Raw genomic sequence first — 23,574 nt, 5'->3', positions numbered from 1 at the left:
AGAGAGAAAAGTAAATCCAAAAGGCACACCCAATCAATTATATAGACAGCAATTTTTACAGCCCCCACTGGGCAATGTCGTTCATCCAGTCCCCCAGCCCCCGAGCCCCATCCCCCCTCGCCCATTCCTCAGACCATTCTGCACATTCTGGCCATTCGAGCCATTCAGGGCATTCATCCTCCTTCCCGTCGTTCCCTGTCGACTGCCACTGCAGTCCGTCTATGTGTGTGTCTGCAATTGGAACATTTCATGGATTAAACGTTTTCTTAATTGAGTGCCTCATTTTCCGGTTAGGAAGTTTTTCTCATGCCGAGAAAATAAATTACACACATGAGTGCAATTTGGTAGCAGGCAGGCAGAGACACGGCCAGCAGGACTCGTTCCAGGTTCAGAGGAGAGCAGCCTGATAGAAGCCTCCAACCTTAACTGGACAATCACCTCATAATGGCGTTAATCAAAAAGTTGCCTCCACTGCAGTTGCAGTTGCTGTTGCTGTTGCAACCCGTTGATGCAGCAGATTGAACGTTTAACGATTGAACCCTGTACATACACACAGGATTTTGTTCAGGAGTTCAATGGCTCTTGGTCACCAGGGAAATTAGTAATATGACAAGTGCAGCAAGCAGCAAGAAGCAAGCAGCATCATCCCCCCCCATTGTTCGGGATGTGCCACCATTTTTACACATTTTACTCACTTCCTTTGTTCGCTCTGGCTATGGTCTGTGTTGGTGTCCTTTTCTAGCTTTTTGTCTCTATAAATTTGCCACCGATCGTCCAGCTGTCCAGCTGGCCTGGCTCTTCGTCCTGTGTCCTGGCACTTGGCCAGTAATTGAAATGGCGTAACGACTGGCGGCGAAAATTGAGCAGAATCTCCTTGCTGCGCTCCCCTTGCCCACCAATGGGAAAAGTTAGAGGTGGGCCTGGGAAAAGTTGTGCCGCCCCCTGCACACAAGCAAAAAGTTAATATTGATAAATTGATTAAAAGTTTAATAATTGTACATTTTGTTTTTGCACAAACGGGGCGTGTGTGGCATGGCGTGGTGCAGTCGTCGTGGCACATCAAAGTTTGTTTGACGGTGTGAAAATTACAAAAATGAATAGCCAACGATTAATGCAAAAATAAAGTGGAAAAATGGGAGAAGGAGAAGAAACTAAATGTGTGTGTCTATGAAAATGTAAGAAGATTGTCTTTAAGAGAATTAAATACATAAGGATTAACCTGGGCCAGGAACAGAGCATGCCATGCCGTCGCAGATGCTAGGAGTAATTTTTTATTGGCGGTATTCCGGCTGATGACACGGATCGCTTGATCATCCTTGCCGGCCTTGCTGGAGTCCGTGCCCCAGGAATACAGAAGACCATCCGCGGTGATGGCATAGGAGCAAACGTCTCCGCAGGCCACAGACACAATGTTGCTGGACTCCAGATTCCTGACGGGCGCCAGTTGGGACACGCTTTCGCCCAGCCCAACGACAGAGAATAGGCGATTCCCTTGGAGCATCAAGGTATCGTGATCCCCGCCAGCAATCTGAGTGACGTCCTTGAGGGTTGTCTTGATTGGCGCGAAGTGCTGGCAGTTGTTCAGATCAGCGGCCCAGATGGTTTCCGTCTGCGATTCCCGCAGGAAACAGCAGGTGTTTGTGGTCCAAATGGCATTGAAAGGATTGGCGGAACGGATTTTTATTTGATTTGGGCGGAGCACTGAGCGCTTTTGGATGCTCCGCAGCTGTCTGTGCTCGGCGCTGCCCATTGTGTAGACCTTGCCGCGAGTTGATAGAACCACCAAGTGATTCCTGCCTGAGGCGATGCTGCAGCACTCTGTGCCGGCCAAGATCTGGGTGGGTTTCAGTACAATGCCATCGATCGTGAGGCGGAACGAGCCCCACGCGTAAACGCTGCCATTCGCCAGCAGGCAGGCCGAGTGCGAGCCGCCTGCAGTGATGCACAGGGCCTTGCCCGGCAGATCGACCACGGCGGGCAAGGACTCGCTGCCTGGCTCACTGGAACTGGTACTCCTGCCCAGAGCGCCCTCGCCGTTGCAGCCAAAAGAGTAGACATCCCCACTCCGCGTCAGCACCAGAGAGTGCTGCCCACCCGCACTCACATCAACGGGATCAGGGATGTTCTGTATCTCCGTGAGGCGGCCAGCCGTGTCGCAGGCCAGGACACTGCCAATGGACTGCCGTCGCTTGGGTAGTTCCATACAAAAGTCTCGCACTGAGACTCTGCGCTTGCTCATTATTTTCGTTTTCGTTACGATAAAGATTGTAATATTTGAAAATAACTATGAGTTTACTGATCCCTAAAATCGAAAATGTTGCTTCTAAAGAAAAACTTCTAAAATAGAAAACAGAATTATCAGAATAAGTGTTTTCGAAAGCAAATAATTGCAATATGCCCTTGGATTTGAACGAGGCTCAATCGTTATCTCTCGGATAGTGCTTCTCTGTCTCTCTCTCTCTCCCTCTCTCTGCGCGTATAGGGAGCTTTTGACACCTGTTGCTCAAGTGCCGAAATAGCTCAGTTGGGAGAGCGTTAGACTGAAGATCTAAAGGTCCCCGGTTCAATCCCGGGTTTCGGCAATCATTAATATACTTTTTTCTTTTTATATATATTTTTTGTTATGCCTCACATTCCACTTTCTTAAAAAAAAAAGAAATATATGTAAGTCATGCTTGTGCCTGTGGGAGAGGAAAGTCGTTGAATTCCTACAACAATTCACTCACTGCACACAAATCACAATATGAAAGAACTTTTATTTTACCAAAAAAAAAAGGAAGGAAACTTTTCCACCGAACAAATGTAGAAAATGCTGTGGCTGTGGGGCTGTCCCTCTCTCTCTCTCTCTCTTTGCTGCCGAGCAGGAGCACAAAAATCAGCATGACAATTATAATGATAATGAGGAGGAGGGCGCTACGGGGCAGGGGCAGGCAGGATCTTGATGAAAATGTCATTAAGTGATGGCAAGGAATGCACCCACCCATCCGACCCACCCCGCCCCACCCAAGCAATTCGTCAACGTTGGCAACTTCATCATCATGGAGTTTTCTGCTCCTATCTCTTTCTCAGTTTTTTGTGGGACTCTCTCTCTCTCTTTCCCATCCTTGTGTCGTTGTCCTTGTCGTCGTAGTTGGCAGCTCTACATTGAATGCAATTAAAAAAGTTTAGCTTGATTCCCCGCTTTATATGCCCCTTACGCAGGGTATATTGTGTGGACCAGAGGTTTGGCAGTTCCCCCAAGAGACCCAGATTGGATCCCCATAACATAAAGAGATCTTAGCAGCGAACGATCTGGATCTGGTAGGGTATGCAAAGCCTCGGCTATCCTCCTTGGCTTTTTATAAATTATCTTATTATGCTCTCATGACATTCTTTTGTTCTCTAATTAATTTAATTTACAGGAAAATGAGTTGCTCAACAGTTGGCCGTACCTTAATTGAAAGTTGAAAGATTTTTGCATGTGTCAGAGCCGCTCAACTATTTCGAAACTCATTTGTGTCTGAGGTGGAACAGTGCCTAAGGTTATTCCACAAATGTGTGGATAATAAAATGACAAAGGAAATAGTTCTTACCAGGTGGCTGGTTCCCTTAGATCGCTCCCTCCCATACTTTTCCATGTAATAGAGAGATATTTCGAAGGATTAAGGCACATGTTTTTGTAGCTTCTAAGCAATAACCTCAAGAAGCCTTGAAGGCGCTTCATCAGCTTATATTCCCTCTTTTGGCCGTCCAGCAATTGCCATGATCCTAATTACCCATTGGTATGTTTTCTGCTGTCCGCTTCCTGCTTCCTGATTCCCTCTAGGCACTAAAATAATAAACACTGTCCTGGACAGCAGCAATAACTTGCCTTCCACTTGAATATTGCAAGCCATTAAACATAAATCAGACTTTTTTCCTCCACATAAAACATAAAACATAAAACTTCTTCAAGTTGGGGCCGCGACGCGCACGCCTGTCAGTGGCAGAGCCTCAAAGTTGTTATATTTTTATTTTCTTGAGCAAAGAAGTAAACGTTTACCCCGCACGGGGACTGCTGTCGTCGTTTGTGTCACTCTCCTTCCTTCCTTATTTTATTTATTTATTTTTTGTTTTTTTTTGCGGCTGGCAACGCTAATGATCTGCGGCTATGGCGCCCACGTACCAACCTCGTCCTCGTCCTCATCCTCCTCAGACGTATCCGCATCCGCATCCGCATCCGTAGCTTCGATTGTGTTGTCGTTGAGGCATAAACTTTGCTGCGGCAGCTGCCTCACGTGACTTCCATTCAGTTGCAGGCGAAGCTAGAGATGTGCCATGGCCGATAGGCAATAATAGATCGATTTTTGTAAAGAGGCGTCGATTAAAGGGGAAAGCTTCTCTCTTTAGGCAACCCTTTCATAATTGAAACATCTGTTTGTCGGCCCTGACATCGTTTATCATTCCCAAAGACATTATTAAGACTGGAACGGACAGCTCTAGTCGTATCCCCCGACATTATAACCCATTACACGCGTCTCATACGGATGCTTGTGGCGTAATTGTGCGAACAACCCTCGTTGCGATGACGTCTCGAGCTCTCGGCCCCCCCCTGACATCCGACCGTCCGACCCTCCGACCATCATCATCAGGCGACAGAAGTTGACATCCACGAAGGCCCACGCAAGCTGCTGCTCACTTTTTCCCCCGTGCAAATCAGTGGACGTCATCAGGGCGGCCTACCACTTGTGCACCCCTTTGCTCCCCTTCCTCCAGCTCCAGGGCTGAAACAAATGTCTTCCGTCTCCGCCTCCGTCTCCGGCCTGGCCTGGCCTGGCTCTGGCTCTGGCTTCTGTTTTACCTTCTTTTCTGTGCTTTGGCTTGAGCCAAATCCGTTGTAGAGTTTTTCTTGGGCTCTGTGTTTCTTTTGGCGAGATTTATCGCCTTTTATTCATCATTGTCACTGTGAAGGGTTGGGGTTCGGGCGCTGGTGGTGTTGCCACTGCCACACGTTTTCTGCGGTGACAACGTGCAACCGCGTCAACGCAATTTGCCGCCATGTCGGGATCGAAGTCGAAGACGTGGCTTGTGAGAAGGCCCTGTCTGAAATCTTTGCGACGCCTTTTGGCCTTCATGATGAATTATTGAGACGCATGTCGCTGTGACAATCGGCAAATCAGCCTGGAGCCCTGATGCCATGTGTTCCTTTATCTGGGAGGAGGAGTATCTGTATCTGTATCTCTATATGTATCTCTCTCTCTCTTTGACTGATGATTTGTTAAAGGGACATCCGTTGTGGGGTCGCCACTGTCTCTGCATTTCAAGTGTATTAGATTTAAAAGTCATTTACGAGTTTTGACCTAATCCGCTTACCATCTAAAGTGTTTGTCACATGAACAGCAGATGTCTTTGCTTCTATTTGTATTGGCATTAGTCCTTATCTATATATATGTCCTCCATCTGTGTGTGAGTGTCTCTGTCATTACATTAATTTGCGGTATTATGTCCTGGCCTGAACTGGACTGGACTTGACGCTTAATGAAAATCTTCTGTAAAATCCCCTGGCCAAAGCAATTTGTAAAAGCATTTTGCAATTCGCCCCCAAGCGCCATTCAAGAGGGCGCAGGAGGATATTATCGATAGAAACAGAAAGATAGGCATACAGAGGGGGAGAGTGGGGGAGAGTGCGAGTGGAGTAGACGTTGAGATCTTAAAGTTTTGGGTTAAACGAGTAGTAGTTTTTACTAAATCATTACTCGTTACTTCTGGGACTACTCTTAATTTACTAATCATTTTTCACTTAATATTAGCTACTTCGTACTACTCGTTACTTCATAAAAGTAGTTATTTAATACTCCTCGTTACTTCATGTTCCTTGTTACTTCATACTACTTGTTACTTCGTACCATTCGTTACTTCGTACTACTAGTTACTTCGTACTACTCTTTACCGTACTACTCGTTACTTCATATTTCGTACCACTCCTTTCTTCATACCACTCGTTACTTCGTTCAGGTCGTTACTTAATTCCACTCGTTACTTAATACCACTCGTTAATTAACACTCGCTAGTTTTTTATAATTTTTGTTTTTTTACTCTCCTGATAAAGTAAAGATCTTACTCTATAAAGTAATTCCATAGTTGTTCCATTATCAGTTTTTATACCCGGTACTCGCTTGAATCAAGCTTTGGGATCTTTATTTTCTGCAATTCTACCGTTGATTATTCTTGATTCTGCTTTATAGTCGAAATTTATAGCTCAATTTAAGCAGAAAGAGCTTTGCTTTTTTCATAGTTTACAGCTCGTTAGCTCTTTTATAGTTGGATGATTTTTCCGCATACATATTTAATAGATGGTCAGCGGGACAGAAACTGGTGACAGCTTTTCACTTTTCACTTCGGTCAAGGCTGCTGTTGCTGCTGCTTCGGCTGTTGCTGCCACAGTTGCTGCTGCTGCCACTGCTACTTGAGCTGTCATCGTTTTCAGCCATAGTTTTCTATGGTCCTCCTCCCATTTGGCCATGGCATCTGAATCGAATGTCTGCCTTTGCAGTTATCGGAATGGCATTCGGCCACTTTGAAGTTGAAGCTGAAACTTAAAGCCACGGGAGCACAAGAGCCGAAGAGCAGAAGAGTCAGCGTTTGAGGATCTTGTTTTTTTTTTTTTTTACGAGCACTCGTATGCCTTGCTTTGGTTACGTCTCTCTTTTGGGCCGTCTGCAGGTTATGGTGCTGCCAGAGGTACAGAGGCTGGCGGTAGGCTGGCAAAAACACATTTTAGAATTTTTAATGTGCCGCCTTCTGCCTTTTATGGCGACAGAAGCAGAAACTGTCCGAAACCGCAGCAGCAACCAGGAGGCCAGTGGACAGAGGACAGAGGACACCCTGCTCTGCTCTCAACGTGTATAGCCAGAAGATACCCGTTCTTTTCCATCCACATCCTCCTCCAGTTAACATGCACATGACATTTGTCTTTAGACGTTAATCTCATTAAATAAGCAATGTGGTGCAGACCAGGCAAGGGCTTTGTGGTGCCACACTCTTTGCCCCGGCCTGGGCCATTGTGCGTCCTGAATTGTGAGCTACTTTTGTCGCCAGTACAGTGGATACAAGATGGGAAAGGTACTAGATATGACACTGTAATTATAAGAGAAACTCTAGAATGAATAGAGTTCGAAAGCCAGGTGTTCAAATAGACAAAAAACTGATAGTAATGATTGCAATCTACAATCTGATAGATCGCAAAATACATCCCAAAATGTATCTAAGTCACGCTCCACGATTCTATAGGTTCGCACCACTGTGCCGTGTGATTTGTGAGCCTGGAATATTGGGTCCAACCTCCTCTGACTCCAACTTCGACTCCTACTGCGACTCCGACTCCGACTGCGACTCTCTGGCTGTCTGACAGTTTGGCTCGTACCGCTTTTAATGCAAATTCAGAAGGAGTAGGAGCTGGAGCAGGAGCAGGAGCAGGGGCTAAAGCGCATTAAGAGCGGCACAAACGAACGGCCGCAAAGTAAGCTGTTGGTAGGCGGAGGTGAATGGTGGATGGGGCTGCAGATACTGCAGATACTATGCATACTAGTAGATACAATGTGCATCTTTTATGACATGGCAACGAGAGTGACTCTCCACCAGCAGCGATTGGGTTGTGTTGGGGAGTTTGCATTAGGCTCTCGCTTTGTGTCTGGGCAAATGTTTCGCCATCGATTAGTTTGCTGCCAAATTGCCAAAAGCCGCACATTGCCAGAGAGAGAACGAGCTGAAAGCCTGGATCTACCTCCTGGCTGGCTGGCCTGTGCCCAAAAACTTTTCAGGGTGGAGGGGTGGGGTGGGGGGGGCGAACATTTGCATTTTGTGGGTGATGCGCCGGATGCCGGATGTGAAATGGTGAAATGGTAATTGGTAATTCTATAAAGGCAGGGTTTAATTGATGAATTACTGTTGCACTTTAGAAACCAAAATCCCCAAATGTATCTTTGAGATACATGTACACATTGTGTGTGTGTATGTGTGTGTGTGCTTGTGCGACTTTTGTGGTCGGTTGCTTGTCTGTGGAAGCAAATTTCGTGTGTCCACAAAAGATAATTCGAACGAACGAACGAACGAACAGCTGACGGGGCACTCAGCCGTCTGATTCCCATTTTAGACTGAAGCAAATACGAATACCAGTAAGAGATACAGATGCAGATATTTGCATGAAGTTTTCCACTTTTAATTCCCCAGAACACATCTTCCATCTACAGATACGGACGGTTAAAGCTTGAAATTAGTAAGGATTTCCAGAGATTCAGTCGGTGGGTCCTTTCGACCAACAATTCAACTGTGGAAAACAATGGAAAATCTTCATCTCACAGAGAGGGACGGAGGAGGAGGCGGAGGATTCGGGGGTCACTTGAAGCTGCCAACGGATGCGCAACTAAATCGTCCGTGTCATCACGCAGAGCGACCCGAGACGACCCGTTCCGACCCGAACCCTCTTCTCATGCCCATTCCACATTCACATTGCATTTTGCTATCCGTCTACACTGTTGACTTATTTGCTTTGAGATAAACGCCAAGTTGATTTATACAACCCACCGACAATTCATTCAGCCATTTGCACCAGCAGCAGCAGCCACCACCACCCCCACTCACGCGCTCGGTCGTTCATTCATTCATTCGTTCATTCAGTCAGTCATTCAGTCAGTTGGTCGCTTTGTCGCTGCTGAATCGCTCGTGGCAGAGACATGCAGTCAAGCGCACAAAATTCTTGTTTGTTTGTTTCTTTATTCATTGAGCAAGCAGCCCGACTTCCTTGCCACCAGAGTGTGCTGCTGCAGTGCCGTGGCAATGCCTGGGCAGAGGCTAACCGAACGACTAACAAACTAGCAAACAATAAGTGCAAGAGGAGGCTCCAAGGATGCGTCTGGGAGAGTGGCAGGAACTCCACAATCAATCCGCATCGACTGCGGGCCAAAGTCGGAAATCATTTCCAGTCGTGTTCAGAGTTCAGGTCTCTTTTCTTCTTCTGCTGCTACTCTCGCATGTTTAATTCAATCAAAGACCTTGCCTATTCACATAATTTAATTCTTGATTAAATTAGGTCCCAAAAATACTATACTAATAAATAAATTGAATGTGAAAACAGCAGCTCCACAGCTGCCTGAACAATTGATTTACTTGTTTGACATTTGTCGCCGTCGTCGGTGCTTTCTTCTATAGATACTTTTATCTATCGGATGTTTTTGTTGGTTGCATGCGACGGCTGAAGGTTCAAAGGGTAGCAGCACCCTGGCATTGTATTTGATGATTGATTGATGATTGTAGTTCCATAAATGTGGCCCCTGGCAAAGGCAAATCAAGGTCGAAAGAAAAGACACTCGATAGACTATACTTTACAGAGCTAACTTAACCTAGAACTAAATACTTGTGTTTAAAAAAATGGTTAAAATTTGTAATTGAATAAAATAAACAAATTTCTTTGAGTAAAAATTAAATTAAAAACTAAAAAAATCGACAAATCAATAAGAACAACATAATTGAAAAAAGAACTAATGAAATAATAAAAAATACATTTTATGTAAAAAAACGAATTTAAAGAAAAAACTAATTACAAAACGCAAAACCTAATAAAACTAATTACAAAATAGAATAACTAATTAAGCAAAGAAAAAATGAGAAATTTTAGCTTATCAAAAGAAAAAAATAATTAATTAAATGAATTGAAAACAAAAACGACTCTAAAAAATAAACATACATAGTTTAAATAAAATTAAAAAATAATTAATTACAAAATATAAAAAAATTAGCAAATTAAAAAATAATACGTTATAGATAATATAGATACATATATAGAAGTAATTCAAAAAACTATTGGTACTATGCAAAAAATAAAAGCAGGGTTCTATTTTAAGGAATTTCCAAAAGGTGACATCATCTATGATACTCCACTGAAACGGTGCCTCCACAAAAACGACTGGCTTATAGAGACCAAACAGATTGAAATTGAAGAAGTTGTAGGTGTATCCATCTAGATCTCCCTTTGAGCTTCAGTGCTCTTCGTCTTCAAGAAGTCAAACCTTTTGTGTTCCTCTATGTACAGAATTGTATACTCACCATTTCGTTTATGTGGGGATCTGTTTTATGTATAGCCTATAGACCGTACGAGTAACTGCCACCCTCTGTGGTCTTTTAGTCGCTGGGTCGCTCTGCGACTAGTATACGTGTATATTTTGTGGGCCTTTTCGTGGGATGTGGTATGGCGGTTGAATAATGGCGGCTTGTATGCTTAGCGGCAATTAATCAGCGGAACTGTCCGCACCCAAACATGCGTGAACACCCCACCCACAAAGACACCACACTCCCAAGCAAGAAAGAGAGCAGCGATAGTATAGTGAGAGCGAGGGAGAGCGAGAGGGAGATGCGAGGCGACCCTAAAAATGTTTTGCTGTAATTAACTTAGATAAACAAAGAGCAAAGAGCCAGCACGGCCATGGGGACATTCAGCGTCGAGTCTGAGTGCCGCCGAATGGCAGTTGACGACGGCAGTGTCCTTGTGTGCCCGGAGACCATCATCCCTCACCGGGAAGGAGGAGTGGAAAGGAGTGCTGTGGTGTGGTGTGGTCTCTGGATTATATCGGACAGACTTCCGTTCTCATCTATGGCCGCTGCTGTTGCTGCCACTTGGCAGACTGGCAGTTGAGAAAAATGATTGCCTCAAATAAATCATAATTAGGCATGTAAACATTTAACAGATGTGAAACGAGTCGGTGTGTGTGTGTGCATGGGGCAAGACAAAGCGATAACATAAATTGTTGATTGCGTCCAATCCAATCTGCAATCCAAAACCGAACCAATCGTGTTCTTTAGCGCATAAAAATTCACTCTCCAGTGGCAGCCCGTACAAATTTATGACCGCAAAAACAGAAAATTGTACGAAAATCTCTGCGCCTGAATTGTATCCGATAAATCAAGTGGTAAATATATCAATTTCATTGTTGATTTACATGCATAAATCTGGGGCAGGTATTAGCTTTTTGATGTCGTCCGCCGCAAGCAATCGAATATTATGTCATACTCGTGTTTATTTTTGGTGGTTATTCTATTCATATAAAATCATGGCCTATGGGCAATAGCCACACTTCAAACAAATGTTTTGTTGTATTTTTAAACGTTAGAAATAATTGAAATCGAATTCGATTAATTATATTGTGGATTTATGGCACCTATCGAATGGTGGCGCTTTTCGGGTAGTAATTTAGGCAATCTTACGTTGTTTTTAACAGTGGAAAACAGTCATTGGAACCCGAGAGGTTCGGATAGAAGATTGAGATGTTCGAGACATTCGTTCATTCTCCTTCTTTCCAAGAAAGAGTGATGCCCCAGTCTTTGAAGCATCTCAAGCATTAATCTTATTAATTACCCACTGATTTGCTGTTGCTGATTAAAGAAAAACTTTTAATCGCTTGTTCATCGTTGCAATATCGATAGATATCGATCTGTTTGCATGGCTGCAAGCCATTGGGTCATCTGGCCATCGTCTTGAGAGTTTATCGCTCCCTCACATTGTCGGCTGCTCGTAAATTTCATGGAATTAATTAGAGCATCTGTTGGCTGCTGTCGCTGTGGCTATTGTTATTATTATTACTGTTGATATTGTTTGAGAGAGAGAGAGAGAGCTCTTTTAATTTCTCCGTCTCCGGCCTAATGATGCATGAATTACTAGACGTGGGCGTGTACACAGGCCCAAGCGTTGGGTCGAGGTCAACATTGTTCATGTTGCATGTCATTCGCTCTGCGGTTCATTGACTAGGCCCGAGGGGGGGGGCCCCCTCCCTCCCCCCCGCAGCACCGTTTTATGGTAATTGATTTCTTACCTCTTTCGCCGAATGGCCGAAAGGAAAACAGGGAAAATACCCGTAATTACGAGTATTGCTGACATGTGAGTGTAACGCTGAGTACCTGTGCTGTCTGGGCAGCCCATTGTGCGGTAAATGATTCAGTTTACGAGTTCTTTGTGCATTCGTAATTGGCTGTGCGTGCGAGTGGGGTCATCGTTATAATTGCTCCGAGAATAGGATTGGTAAAGGGATTTAAATGGATTTTCTAATGATGGAAGGCATGATCTTGATGTTGAATCATTTTCTAACCAGATTCGTTTCTCTTTTCTCTCGTTTCAGGTACGTAAATTAATCAAAAACTGGAAAAACAACATGAATAGAATGTTTTCAACGAAGGTTTGGCCTTAAAACTTTGCTTGTATTCACATTTAAAACCTTTTTGCAGCGCACTTTTCAATGGTGCCCAAAAAAGGCGAACCCGAACGTTTTTTCTCCCTTTGACTTTCGACTTTTGGGCTGCAATTTATTTGCAGCAGCTTATCAAATTAAAGTTTTGCGGGATCTTTCCAGCCAGCACTTTTTTTTTTGTGGCAGCTTAACCTTGCCACTCTTCCGCGCACACCCACACACACACACCCAGGGGATCCACTTTTCTCTGCTTGTTTTTTTTTTGGTTCCGAGTGTCTGAATGTTGTCGCTATTTGCGTTGAATGGCGACAGCAACAATAGGAGCAACAACACTGCGTAATAGAGTCGGTTAGTTGAACCCAGACTCCCGACCCCGCGACCCCGCGACCCCGCGACCCCCCGACTCACGGCACCCGGCTCCCGGTCGAGAACTAGAGGACTTCTCCCCAATTGGCTCTGGCCAAAGAGAAAGAGGGTGGAGGGAGGATGAAGGGTGAATTAAGTCTTTGCAGCAGTCAGCACAACAATGGAATGTCGTGCTATCTCTCGGGTGCACAATGTTAGAGTTGCACTTAACTTCAGACACAGGAAGGCAAAAGGAAAGCAATAGAAAGGAATAGAAAGAGCTCCACAATAAGCGCAAGGACAACCGGAGAAACGTTAAGCAGGATGCTGAGCCCCCACTTTCTCTATGTGTACGCCGTACAGCGGTACTCCTGACAAAAACAAAAGTCGCCTGAACGTTGCATGAAATAGCTGCAGCGTTTGCCATTGCCGTTGGCAAAGTCAAGTGCCAGGCGATTTTTCTTGCACAATAATACACTTTTCCCTATTTCGCTGACAGGGCACCCACTTTAATATCCTGTAGGTATGCGCACTGGGAAGGTATGACAATTGTTGAAGAGAAGATGTAACCATACAATAAGAATGCAGTTTGTGGGGTCTTTAAAGAACTGTCCAGGGAGTTAGCCATTGATTGGATGTATCTTAGGCAAACCAACCTGAAAGTTACAAGAATACAGGAGGAAACGAATACTTCCGAATAGTTTGTGGTATATAAAGAAAGCCTAGAATGAATCTCTTAGGGTACTTAATACCCTTCGTAATATTTACCGAAAAAGTTACCTTAGAAAATAATATTTAAAGTCTATGATTAGAGGCTTTAGATTAGAGAGCGCGTGGCTCTGTCATTGAAAGCCAGGTGTTCAAAGAGCCAGACGCCAAGTAGTTATAGGTTATAGTTTCCGTGATTCGCATACACACGCTCAGAAATGTTAATCGTATTGCTAGATGTAATCGATAATTATCGATTAACAAAAGTTCATTCCAATGGAGCTAAGTTTTTTTTTAATGGTAATCTATAGGGTCTAACCGTGTAATCAAATATTCTTTGCTGTAATTTTTGTCTCATTTCATTTCATTTCATCTGCGTCTCCACTCGAGTCGTGGAGTTCTTGCACATGCAGCGTATGACGTCACTTAGCGCAGACAACTGTGATAATGATAAAATTAGATTATAGATGCTTTTCATTTTTCACACCCAACTTGGTGTGGCTGCTGTTGCAGCCTCTTTTGTTGCCTTGGAGGCAGAGTGGAGCACGTAGGGTGGCGTGTGGTGGCATGATGGTGGTGTGCGGAGTGTATTTCAATTTATGGCTGCTCGGCTGCCTCCCATGTGGTGAATTCCATGCGGGTGTTGCTCTGGAAAAATAATTACCATCAAAGTTTTATATTACACACATATGTATTTATTATGGGAGCAGCATTGTCGCAGCGGCGGCATTGTGGAGCGGGTGCGACAAAAAGTCAAGTGGAATGAAGCGAAAATATCCAAATGCATTTGACAGTTTGCTTAAGCGCATTTGTTCTCGCAGAAAGAATTTTCCGAAAGATGCGAATACGTATAAGAGTGGGGGAGGGGGCTGGTGGCTGGTGGCACAGCCGTGCAACAGCTGCCACTGTGGCAACAGTTGCTTGAAGCAACTTCAGCTTCAACACTTTTGACGATTATCAAAGTGCCCCCCGGACCCTATCTTTCCACAGCTGCTGCTACATCGAACAAACAATTTCAATTGAGAAAAATATTTCTATATTTGTCTTTTCTCGTTGGGCGCTTTTCTCTCTCTCCATCTCTATCTCTATCTCTGTTGTCTCTGCGAAATTCGACACAGTTTCGTTAAGTAATTGAATTCAATTGTATCCGCAGTAACCATCGATGAAGACTTTGGTATTTCTGAAAATGTTGGTGAAATGTAAACGAAACTGCCACACACGAAGGCAAGTGGCAAGTGTTTTAGGAAGATATCATATGAGGCAGATACTGATAGGGGGAATGTACATTTAGGCAAGATATTTATTCCGGAAACAGCATTCGATAGAAAGAAATGGGGAAAAATGTGTGAATCTAGGAATCTGTATCGATAGGCACCGATTAAATACACAAGAAAAAGCAATAGATCGATGTCCTACCACCGTTGAGCCGCTGAACTCCTCTCAAATATATTCTATATACATTTAATGAATTAAATTAAATACTTTTGGCTTTGTCGAAACACTAAAACCACCGTTTATTTCGTTTTGAAACGAAAAACCAAAATAATTCATTCGTAATTCAATCCGCTGCCCCCCCCCTCTTCTTTCTCTTTCCCCCTCCTAACCTTTTCTGTTGTTTCCACAACAATTATTTTCACATTATGTGGGATTTACGTTCTGGAAAAAAGGGTGAAAATATACAAAAATTAAACAAGGCAAACCATCAAATTAGTGTTAGCCGCAAAGGATTTTGAAAACTATTCCGAGCCCTGTCCGACAGAAAAACAGGGAAACGCCATGGAAAATACTAATTACACTCCACTAAAAAAAACTTTAACGATGAGTGTCGGGCAATCTTGACGAGGGTAGAGGCAGGAGTGAGGGGTGTGGGATGGAGCAAGGGGCATGGTAACCGCATTGCTATAAAACCAGAAATATTTGAGTGTAAACACAAGTTGCAACCATCCTCTGGCCCAGCCGGTATAGAGGCGCCACACAGAAGAGTGTTTTTCATGGGCGTTGCAGGCCACACACACGCGTTGGCTGCCTGCCTGGCAACGCAACAGCCCAGATACATTTGTATCTTCTGAGCTCTCTTCTAAAAGAGGGCGAGACCAAATGTAAATGTCTGCCCGTCTGTCTGGGTCCCCTGCCCAATGGGTGGATCTCTAAGGAGGGGGTGCACAAGTTGCAAATGCATTCGACGTGAACGTGTCGAAAGCAAGTTGCAGTTGCAAGTGACAAAATCGCGTTTTGCTACGTGATACAGGCTTTGGGCAACGGCCATAAGCCACTCCGAAGCTACAGAGACTCCTGTACGAGTATGCAGATACATGGATACATATGTATCTACGGGGCACTGACAGCGCAAACTATTTGTCACGGAATTCCTTCGACACTGGGATTAAGTTCTCGCATTGCACTCCGCGCGTCTCGGAAATTTACTTTGCCGAGAGAGCCAGAAGCGAAAAATAAAGAAAAACGAAAAAGTAAAAGTGTCAAATGATGGCAGGGGCATGTGGCAGGGGCATGTGGCAGGGATTCCCACCTGATTTTCCAGATTCTTGTACTTGCAGCAATTACGGAAAACTTTCTTCACTCTTGTGTGCTGGGGTTTGACTTTCTGGGGCACAAGTCAAGTGTCCAATTAGGCGTGAAAATGAAAGATTCAGATGGGGGACAGTCGTACATGGAAAGATAATTAAGGGATGTATCGATCCAAAGAAAGCAAAGGAAAGAGCCAATTCCCTGAGAAGCTGGAAATATCTCTCAAAGATACATAGTACGTATCTCTATCTTTCTATGGCAATCTGTATCTACATGTGTATATATATCTGAGCTCATTTATAGATACTCTTATGAGTGGAAGAACGGCAGCACTCTGAAGTATGTAAAAAAATAACAATAAAGAAATAAGAATAAAAATATGATCACAAAAAATAAATGATAATAAATAAATAATAAAAAAGCAATAACAATAAAGGAATTATAAAAAATTAATAATATTAAAAAGAAAAATTAATAAAGAAATCATAATCAATAAAAAATTGTATGTAAAAGTATAATAAAAAAAGGAAAATAATAATAAAGGAATAGTATTAAAAAACAATAATAATAATAATACAAAAAATTGTAAATAATAAAAACAACATAATAAAAAATAAAAAAATTATAAAAAATGTATTATAATAAAAATACAAAAATTAAAATAAAAAATAAAAAGTTATAATAAAAAAATTTGTAATAAGAAATTATAATGCAAACATAATAACAAAAAACAAAAACAAAAAATGTATAACAAAAATAATAATGAAGTATTATTATTAAAGAAATAATAACAACAAACTAAAAAATACTTGAATAAAGAAACTAAAAAAAAAATAATAATAATAAAGAAATGCTTATAAAGAAATGGAAATCTGTCTGTCGATAGAGAAATTGTGTGGAGAAACATCCCCAAGAACAGAAATTCAAAGGAAATCCTGAAATCGATTTGTTTTCCCTCCACTTAGGATCGTTCTGTCAACATCTAGGAGAAGTTGTACTGCCCGCAAACGAGTGTATCTACAAATTAACGCAAAAATACAAGAAAACAAAAAAACAAAAAAAAAACTAAAAGAACAAAGCGAAAAAGATTGCTGTACAGAGTGGAGTCGTTTACATGAACACAACAAACAAACTACTGAACAGAGCAAAAAAAGGAGGGAAAAACCAGGAGAGGAATAGGGGGGAAGAACCAGCGTGTGACGTTCTGATATGTGGAACACGCCCCGTGGATGCCACACCCACTACTGGCCCCTGGCGGAACGGAACTGTACGAAAAGAAATAGAAACATGTGTCTACATTCGCATCAGAGCCGAAAGGAAACAGCAAAGGAGGAGGCAAGAGGCAGCATGCATTAAAAATCCACGCTTCCGGCAGGAGTTTTTCCCCCCCCAGAAAGCCATCGCCCACACTGCCGCCGCACACCCTCACACCCTCACACCCTCACCCCCTACCCATTCAGGGTTTCAATAAAAAGATACAAACCAACACGGGGATGGGAGGGAGTTTGTATCTAGGGGGAATGGCAAATGCATTTGGAGTGTTTGCGGCAAATGCCAAAATGAAATACATAATACTCGTACTCCCGTACGCCTCTCTCCTCCCTCCACCCTCCTCCCTCGTGCCTCCTCCGTCGTTCTTCGTTTCATTTTGTTTTGCGCTGAGTTGCATTTTTGTTTTCGCTCTTGGATATATACATATACAAATATATACTGTATATATATCATGACCGATTTAGCTAAGGGAAAACCTCCCTCACCAAATGTTTTTTTTCTCATTCAGTTTTGGTTTTTTTTGTTGTTTGAAAATTTAATACCGTTGGATGGTATTTTTCCCCGTGTTTCGTTTCGGCAGAGATGTTTTGTAATCCGCTTTTAAAATAATGAAAGAGCGACAAAAAATAAAAGTAAAAAATGTTTGCTGAAAATTTTTAAAGCTAAACTTTTTACTGAATTTTTCGAGTTTCGCTGGGAGTCGGGTTCTTCAACTTTTTAATGTTTTTCGAACCCTGGGAGTACCCTAGGAGCAGTACTATATATATCTATATATATTGTTGTGTGTCTGGAACAATAAATCTCTGGCAGGCGAATCAATAAAACTTGCTAATTTTCCGCTCCAATTAGCAGATTATACTCTCAACAAATCTCGGCAAATGGCGATAAGGGGGATAAAAGGAAATAAGTTTGCACAATGGCGAAACAAGCTCCGAAGGAGCACCAGCAGCAGTAGAAAAACAGTTTAATTCTTTATTTTTTCGTGTACATGGATTTTGCCCTCGCTCTAAGGAAAGAAATAAAAACATTGGAAGACATAGAGAACCGAGGGCACTGGCCGGATTATAGAGAAGCAAGTCCTTGCCTTGGTGTCTTTTTTTCGGGGCATTCATCGCGTGGGATCTAAGCGACGACAGAAAGAAGACTTCATTCTGTTCTGTAGATTGAAGAACTGTGTAAATGTTGGACAAAGAAACGAAAGCACGGATTAAATTAGGCTTTTCTTTGGACGGGAATCGTTGCTCCCTCGATTATTTGTATAATTTTAAGCAGCTTCCCAATCGATAGTTGATCCAATTCCAAATGTATCTGTGAAGTAAATTAATGCCGGAAATCAAATGTAAATTCCAAGTGTAAGCACTTGGCCAAAAGCTATCAATTTCGGAATTACAGCTCCCCCAATGGGGATGGTGGGGCTTCCACCCTTTTTGAACTGTGCAACTTATAAACAAGATTGCAAATTTAATTTAAAGACCAATTGGAATTCTGTTGAACAAGAAGAACAATATTTATCCAGGCCATATATCTATCGTTTGTGTGTTGTGTTGTGCTGTGCTGTGCTGCTGCAGTGCAACCGTGGTGCTGTGTGGCAACTTTATAGCTGATTTGTAGCATGCAGCAAGCAATAATTCAATGCTCTATGAAGGGGCGGAGAGATGCAGCCAGATGGAGGACACCCCATCGATGGGCGGTAGAGAGACAAAAGCCTTCCATTGCTGGATATTCCAACACCTTCGACAATGTCGTTGTCACTTGGTGGCAAACGGAGGGACGGATGGCGCGGCAGCGGCAGCGGCAGGGGGCAGGAGCAGGCGCCGGCTGCCTGCAACTGCAATCTGTCTGCCCTGCCAATCTCTCTGTCTGCCTGTATCCCTGCCTGCTTTGCCCTCCCGTCTGCTAGCCAGCTCTTCCCTCTATTCTGTTTGATTCGCATTCTCGGGGTGAGGATTCGGAGCCTGCCATATGCGTCCTCCTGACGCCAATGCCAATGCCGCCGCCACCTTGAGTGCAGCGGCAGCAATCGGTTGCACCTTTGAAGCGTGTCCGTGTTGCACCACCAACAGCGTCAGCAACAGCAACAATTTGCATAGACAGTCGCACTCCATGGTCTGCTTTCATTGATTAGAGATGGACGATGTTTCATTTGTCAAAAATGGGAGAGGGACTCGGGGATTGAGATTCGAGAGTTTGTCGGGCACTAAAATCCTCTATGAATACCACAAAAATAAAAAATTAATTAAAAAAAAAAAAATAATTAAAAAAATATTAAATATTAATTTAAAAAAAATTAAATTAAATTAATATGAAGAATAAAATGAAGTGTTAATAAAAAGTATACATAAAATGTTAGAAAAATGAAATTAAATTAAAAAAAAAAGAATAAAATAAAATTTAAACATAAAATTATTTAAAACACATTATTTTGACCGAAAACAGTTTAGTTGAACAGCAAAGTGCCTCGTTATTTACACTCTTTGTATTTTGGTTTTGCATTTTCGGTCCGTAGGCTATTTTGTTTTTGCATTCTCGGTCATTATATTTGGCATTTTTCGCTTGTGCTCCTGGCACTGACTTCGATTAATGATAGAAAGTCTAAGACTATTCGATAGTCACGAGCACGTCTCTAGCGAAGCATGCCCAATCCTATGGTCTCTTTGTCCCTGGTCTCTGGCTCCGTTCCCTCCCACAAAATGCATATGCAACATTGTATCTATATGTGTAAGCAGATGATCTGCACCCGCCGCCAGCCGGACGGCAGCACACACACACGCTCTCTCTTTTGTTGCATGTTGCATGCCTTGTTGTGGTGTTTATTTTTTCCCTTTGTGGAGTGCAATTTGTTCTGCAACGCTAACATAAACACCCATGAATCCCGTGCATCCGTCCATCCCTTATTCCGCCTTGCGAAAGTTCTTTCAACTTCCACTTCAACTTCACCTTGTGTTGCATTTGGATTTTGTCATTGCCATTATAATTGATGGGAGTATAATTTTGTTTCTTGCTGTGAAACCAATTTCCACAATCCCTTTGCCGATGCGATGCCAACATCCATCCCTTTGGCTTTTGCCAAACGGAGTTTTATGCAAATTTTTGCGTGCAAATTGGTTTTAATGCATTTTGAATGCAATTTGTGTTTTGTATGTTTGAAATTGGAGTGCGCCACAGTGCGCCAGCGCCAAAGCCAATGCCACTGCCACTGCCAACCAGAGAGCCGGAGAGCCAGCCAGAGAGCCAGGCAGCCAGGCAGCACACCAAAAACTCGTAATTGAAACTGAAAGATTTTAATTTAATTTGAGTTTCTGTTTCTCTTATCGCCATCACAGCCCACAGCAGCTGCCTCACCATCTGCCCCATCTCTTGGCGGCTATTGTGTGTTGCCTTTGCCCCTCCTCGGAGTGCGGAGAGTGGAGAGTCGAGAGTGGTGTGGAGAGTGTGCTCTGTATTTTTAGCTTCAGCATGCGGAATGCGGCATGCGGGATGCCTGCAACCTGCCCAGCGCCTCTGATGTGTCTGCCTGCATCTGCATTTCGGTTGTGGGGGCCATTCATTGAATTGATTTAGATAAAATTCATCCGTGTTTCTGTTTTTGTTGATTACGCCACGCACAAGCAGCAGCAGCAGCAGTAGCATGCCACCAACTTCATTATGCCAGCCGAAATGTGGCATGTAAATTGTGCATCATGGATGCTATAGATTGAGGTGCCACACACCACACCCCACACCTCACAACCCACACCCTGTCCCTGGAGTTTCTGTCAAACGAGCTTGTAAGTGTGTCTGGAGGAGGGTTTTGGGGTGGGGGCAGGCTCTGAGATTTATGAGATGCACACACACTCCATACGGCAAATAAATCTCAATCTGGCAGTGTCCCTGGAATTGGGAGGGTTCCACAGCCCCCACAGTCATGTGTGAGGTGAGGTGTGATAAAGACTTTAATTTGATTTAAGGATTTGCATTGATTCCAGTATTCATTAAGTCATTTGGTTGTGATTATAGGAATGTCATTGCACATAGCAATCTTTTGGATCGAATCATTATTATAGCCAGAGTCGTTTGGCTCTTTGAACACCTGGCTTTGAGGGTATTTCCTCTTGTGACTCGACAGAAATAAAACTTGGACGGACACGACGCTCTTATGTCTAAGAAATGTCTGCTGTCTAATGACCTTTAGCCTTATCATTAGCTGCATTAGCCTTAAAGCATTTTGAAATAAGTTCTTAATCTGATTAGGGTCTCCTGGTCTCTGGGGCAATAAGCTCCTTCACCAGTGGAGCACTGACCATCTTCTGCGCTTTGTTACGAGTGCCCAGAGAGGGTGGGTCGGAGCGGGGCGGGGCGGTGGATTCCCATTCACCCGTTGCCGCCAAACAATGAGCAATCAAATTAAATCCACACTTCATTGTGGGATAATGAAAGACTTCCTTTCGTCCCTCCCCACAGCGCCATAAAAAAGTCTCTCTGGCCAAATGATGTTAATGAAATTAACGCCAAGTTATGGCCAACTTTTGAGCAGATGACTTACCTGCTCCGGGATTATGCTTAACTTTTGTTGGAAAATCAAAAACTTTTACTAACCCACACACACACACACAGACACACAGAGAGGGGTCTACTGTTGGCCACTTTGGATGGCCACTGCCAGAAGGGATTGCCATGGCCACACATACCACACCACATCCAAAAGGGGGATTTCGTTTACGAATAAAGTAATTTTTAAATCCCCAGCTCGGGTTACCACTCGAATCCACAGTGCGTGGTGGGGCGACCTTTTATAACCTTCAAATGAGCAGCAAGCAGGCGGGTAGCAGGTGGGGTGCGGAGTGTGTGGTGTGGGGTGTGGGGGATGCAAATAACAATTTAATTATGAACATACTCTGTCTTGCCCGTCCTCTTCCTCTGTGGAGTGTGTCCCAATACGAATTCAAGGACAAATTATAGCCATAAAGTTACCGTCGGCAGCAGCCTCTGGGATAAGCTGAGAGCTCATTAATGTCACATTCACGGTGGCACTCTCCATCTGGATAGAGCATAAAACGAGCCCAAAATTCTATCAGGGCATATCCCAGGACTGGGACTGGTATCCATTTAAATTGAGTGCACACACAACAAATTGTTTATGGGCGTGTGCTGTGCTGTGCATCTCTCTATCTCTCGCTCTGGGCCAGCGAGTGCCCCAGCGAGTGTCGTCTGTGAGGTAATTAACGTGGAGTCCCCCCACTCCAGCAGGCAGTAAAATAATCAAAATTAGCCAGAAAACGCCATCATCGTTTTGGGGCGGACTTTTTTGTTTGGAGGCGCAGCAATTTATTTTTGCTTGCATTTTGCTATCCACCAGAAGGACCTGCTGTGGCTGTGGCTGTGGCAGGCGAATTATAAAGGGATTTGCCTTCAAATTGTGTTTGGGGTTCGATCGAAAGGGTATGGCTCATAGACATTAGAGGGGGCTAACATTACACCACCTAATACATGGTAATGGAACTAATTGTGTATATTCTGCGGTAAAAGATAGAGATGTTTGCTGTCCCTCAATTGCTTGTTTTTTCATGTCGGGCAGCATTAAAGAAGCATCAGATTGTGGAAAATACTTCTAAAATATAGCCAGAACCCTCGGAAAGACATACGAGGCAGCACATTTCTCAATTTCCATAATGAAAAGTACCGAAATCTCTTAAAAACTACAGTCGTATATGGAGAAACAATTCTTCTAAGCCGTATTTCTATTTGAATGTGGAATATTTTAAGAAATATCTATCTTTGAAAAAATAGCTTTAACCAACCTTCGAGAGAGGCTTTTCCTGTGGCTAAATTTATGTTTACCCCGTCGCTCTAATTAAATTTAATATGCATATTGCCAAGGCATTTGAAGTGGCCAGTGGCCAGTGGCTAGTGGCTGGTGGCCAGTGTCCAGGGAACAGAGAACCCGCCCAGAACCAGTTAAAAGGGGAGCGAAGGAAGGACGGTCGGGCGGCAGGGAGGGACCACCCTTGCGGTTGGTCTGCCAGTGTCTGTGTCCCTCTTTATGTGTGTGTGTGTGTGTGTATGGGTAATAAATTTGATTAGTAGGATTTACGGACCGGGGCCTGGGACCCTGCTACGTAAACGCCAAATGTTTCTTGGTGCAGTAAATTTTATGCTAAATAGCAAAGGAAAAAATGGTTGAATGGCTGTCCGTTCGAAGGGAGTTTGTTGGCCTTTTCTTTACTGGTTTCGCCATGGCGTTTCTTCTGTTTTTCCTGCTTTTCCTTTTTCCCTTCTACATTTAACGAGTTGTTACAATAAAATGTTTATTGCATGCTTTATGGCGCTCAGTTGTTTGGCATTTTCCTTGCACTATTTTGCTGCACGACAGACAGAAACGGAAGTGCACAGAAAGTCCGAGAGGGAACCCAAAACTTCGCTTCCTTTGAGCTGGTCCCAGATGCCGCGCCCTCCGCAGCGCCCCTTCCCATCAGCATCATTTTGGGCTGCCAAAAAGTATGCAACACATCGGCCTCCTCGTCATTAACGTCATTATCGGCTCATAAAGCCAGAG

At 43.5% G+C, this 23,574-nt stretch overlaps 2 protein-coding genes and 1 non-coding gene across 8 annotated transcripts in view; 2 read left to right on the top strand and 1 right to left on the bottom strand.

Annotated features, from left to right (window-relative positions):
- Positions 1-23,574, top strand: part of LOC4816208 (semaphorin-1A) — a 120,136-nt gene that overhangs the window by 5,858 nt on the left and 90,704 nt on the right. The gene's annotated exons all lie outside the window — the stretch shown is intronic.
- Positions 967-2,319, bottom strand: LOC117184193 (regulator of chromosome condensation-like). Its single transcript, XM_033380741.1, has one exon. The coding sequence runs from the start codon at positions 2,237-2,239 to the stop codon at positions 1,166-1,168; it is 1,074 nt and encodes a 357-aa protein (XP_033236632.1). The 5' UTR covers positions 2,240-2,319; the 3' UTR covers positions 967-1,165.
- Positions 2,510-2,582, top strand: TRNAF-GAA (transfer RNA phenylalanine (anticodon GAA)). Its single transcript has one exon. It is a non-coding gene; the product is annotated as a tRNA-Phe (tRNA).

The sequence above is a fragment of the Drosophila pseudoobscura genome, chromosome 4, assembly GCF_009870125.1.
Source record: "Drosophila pseudoobscura strain MV-25-SWS-2005 chromosome 4, UCI_Dpse_MV25, whole genome shotgun sequence".
Taxonomy (NCBI): domain Eukaryota; kingdom Metazoa; phylum Arthropoda; class Insecta; order Diptera; family Drosophilidae; genus Drosophila; species Drosophila pseudoobscura.
Note: the sequence above shows the minus strand (reverse complement) of the source record. Positions and strands in the feature narration are given on the sequence as shown.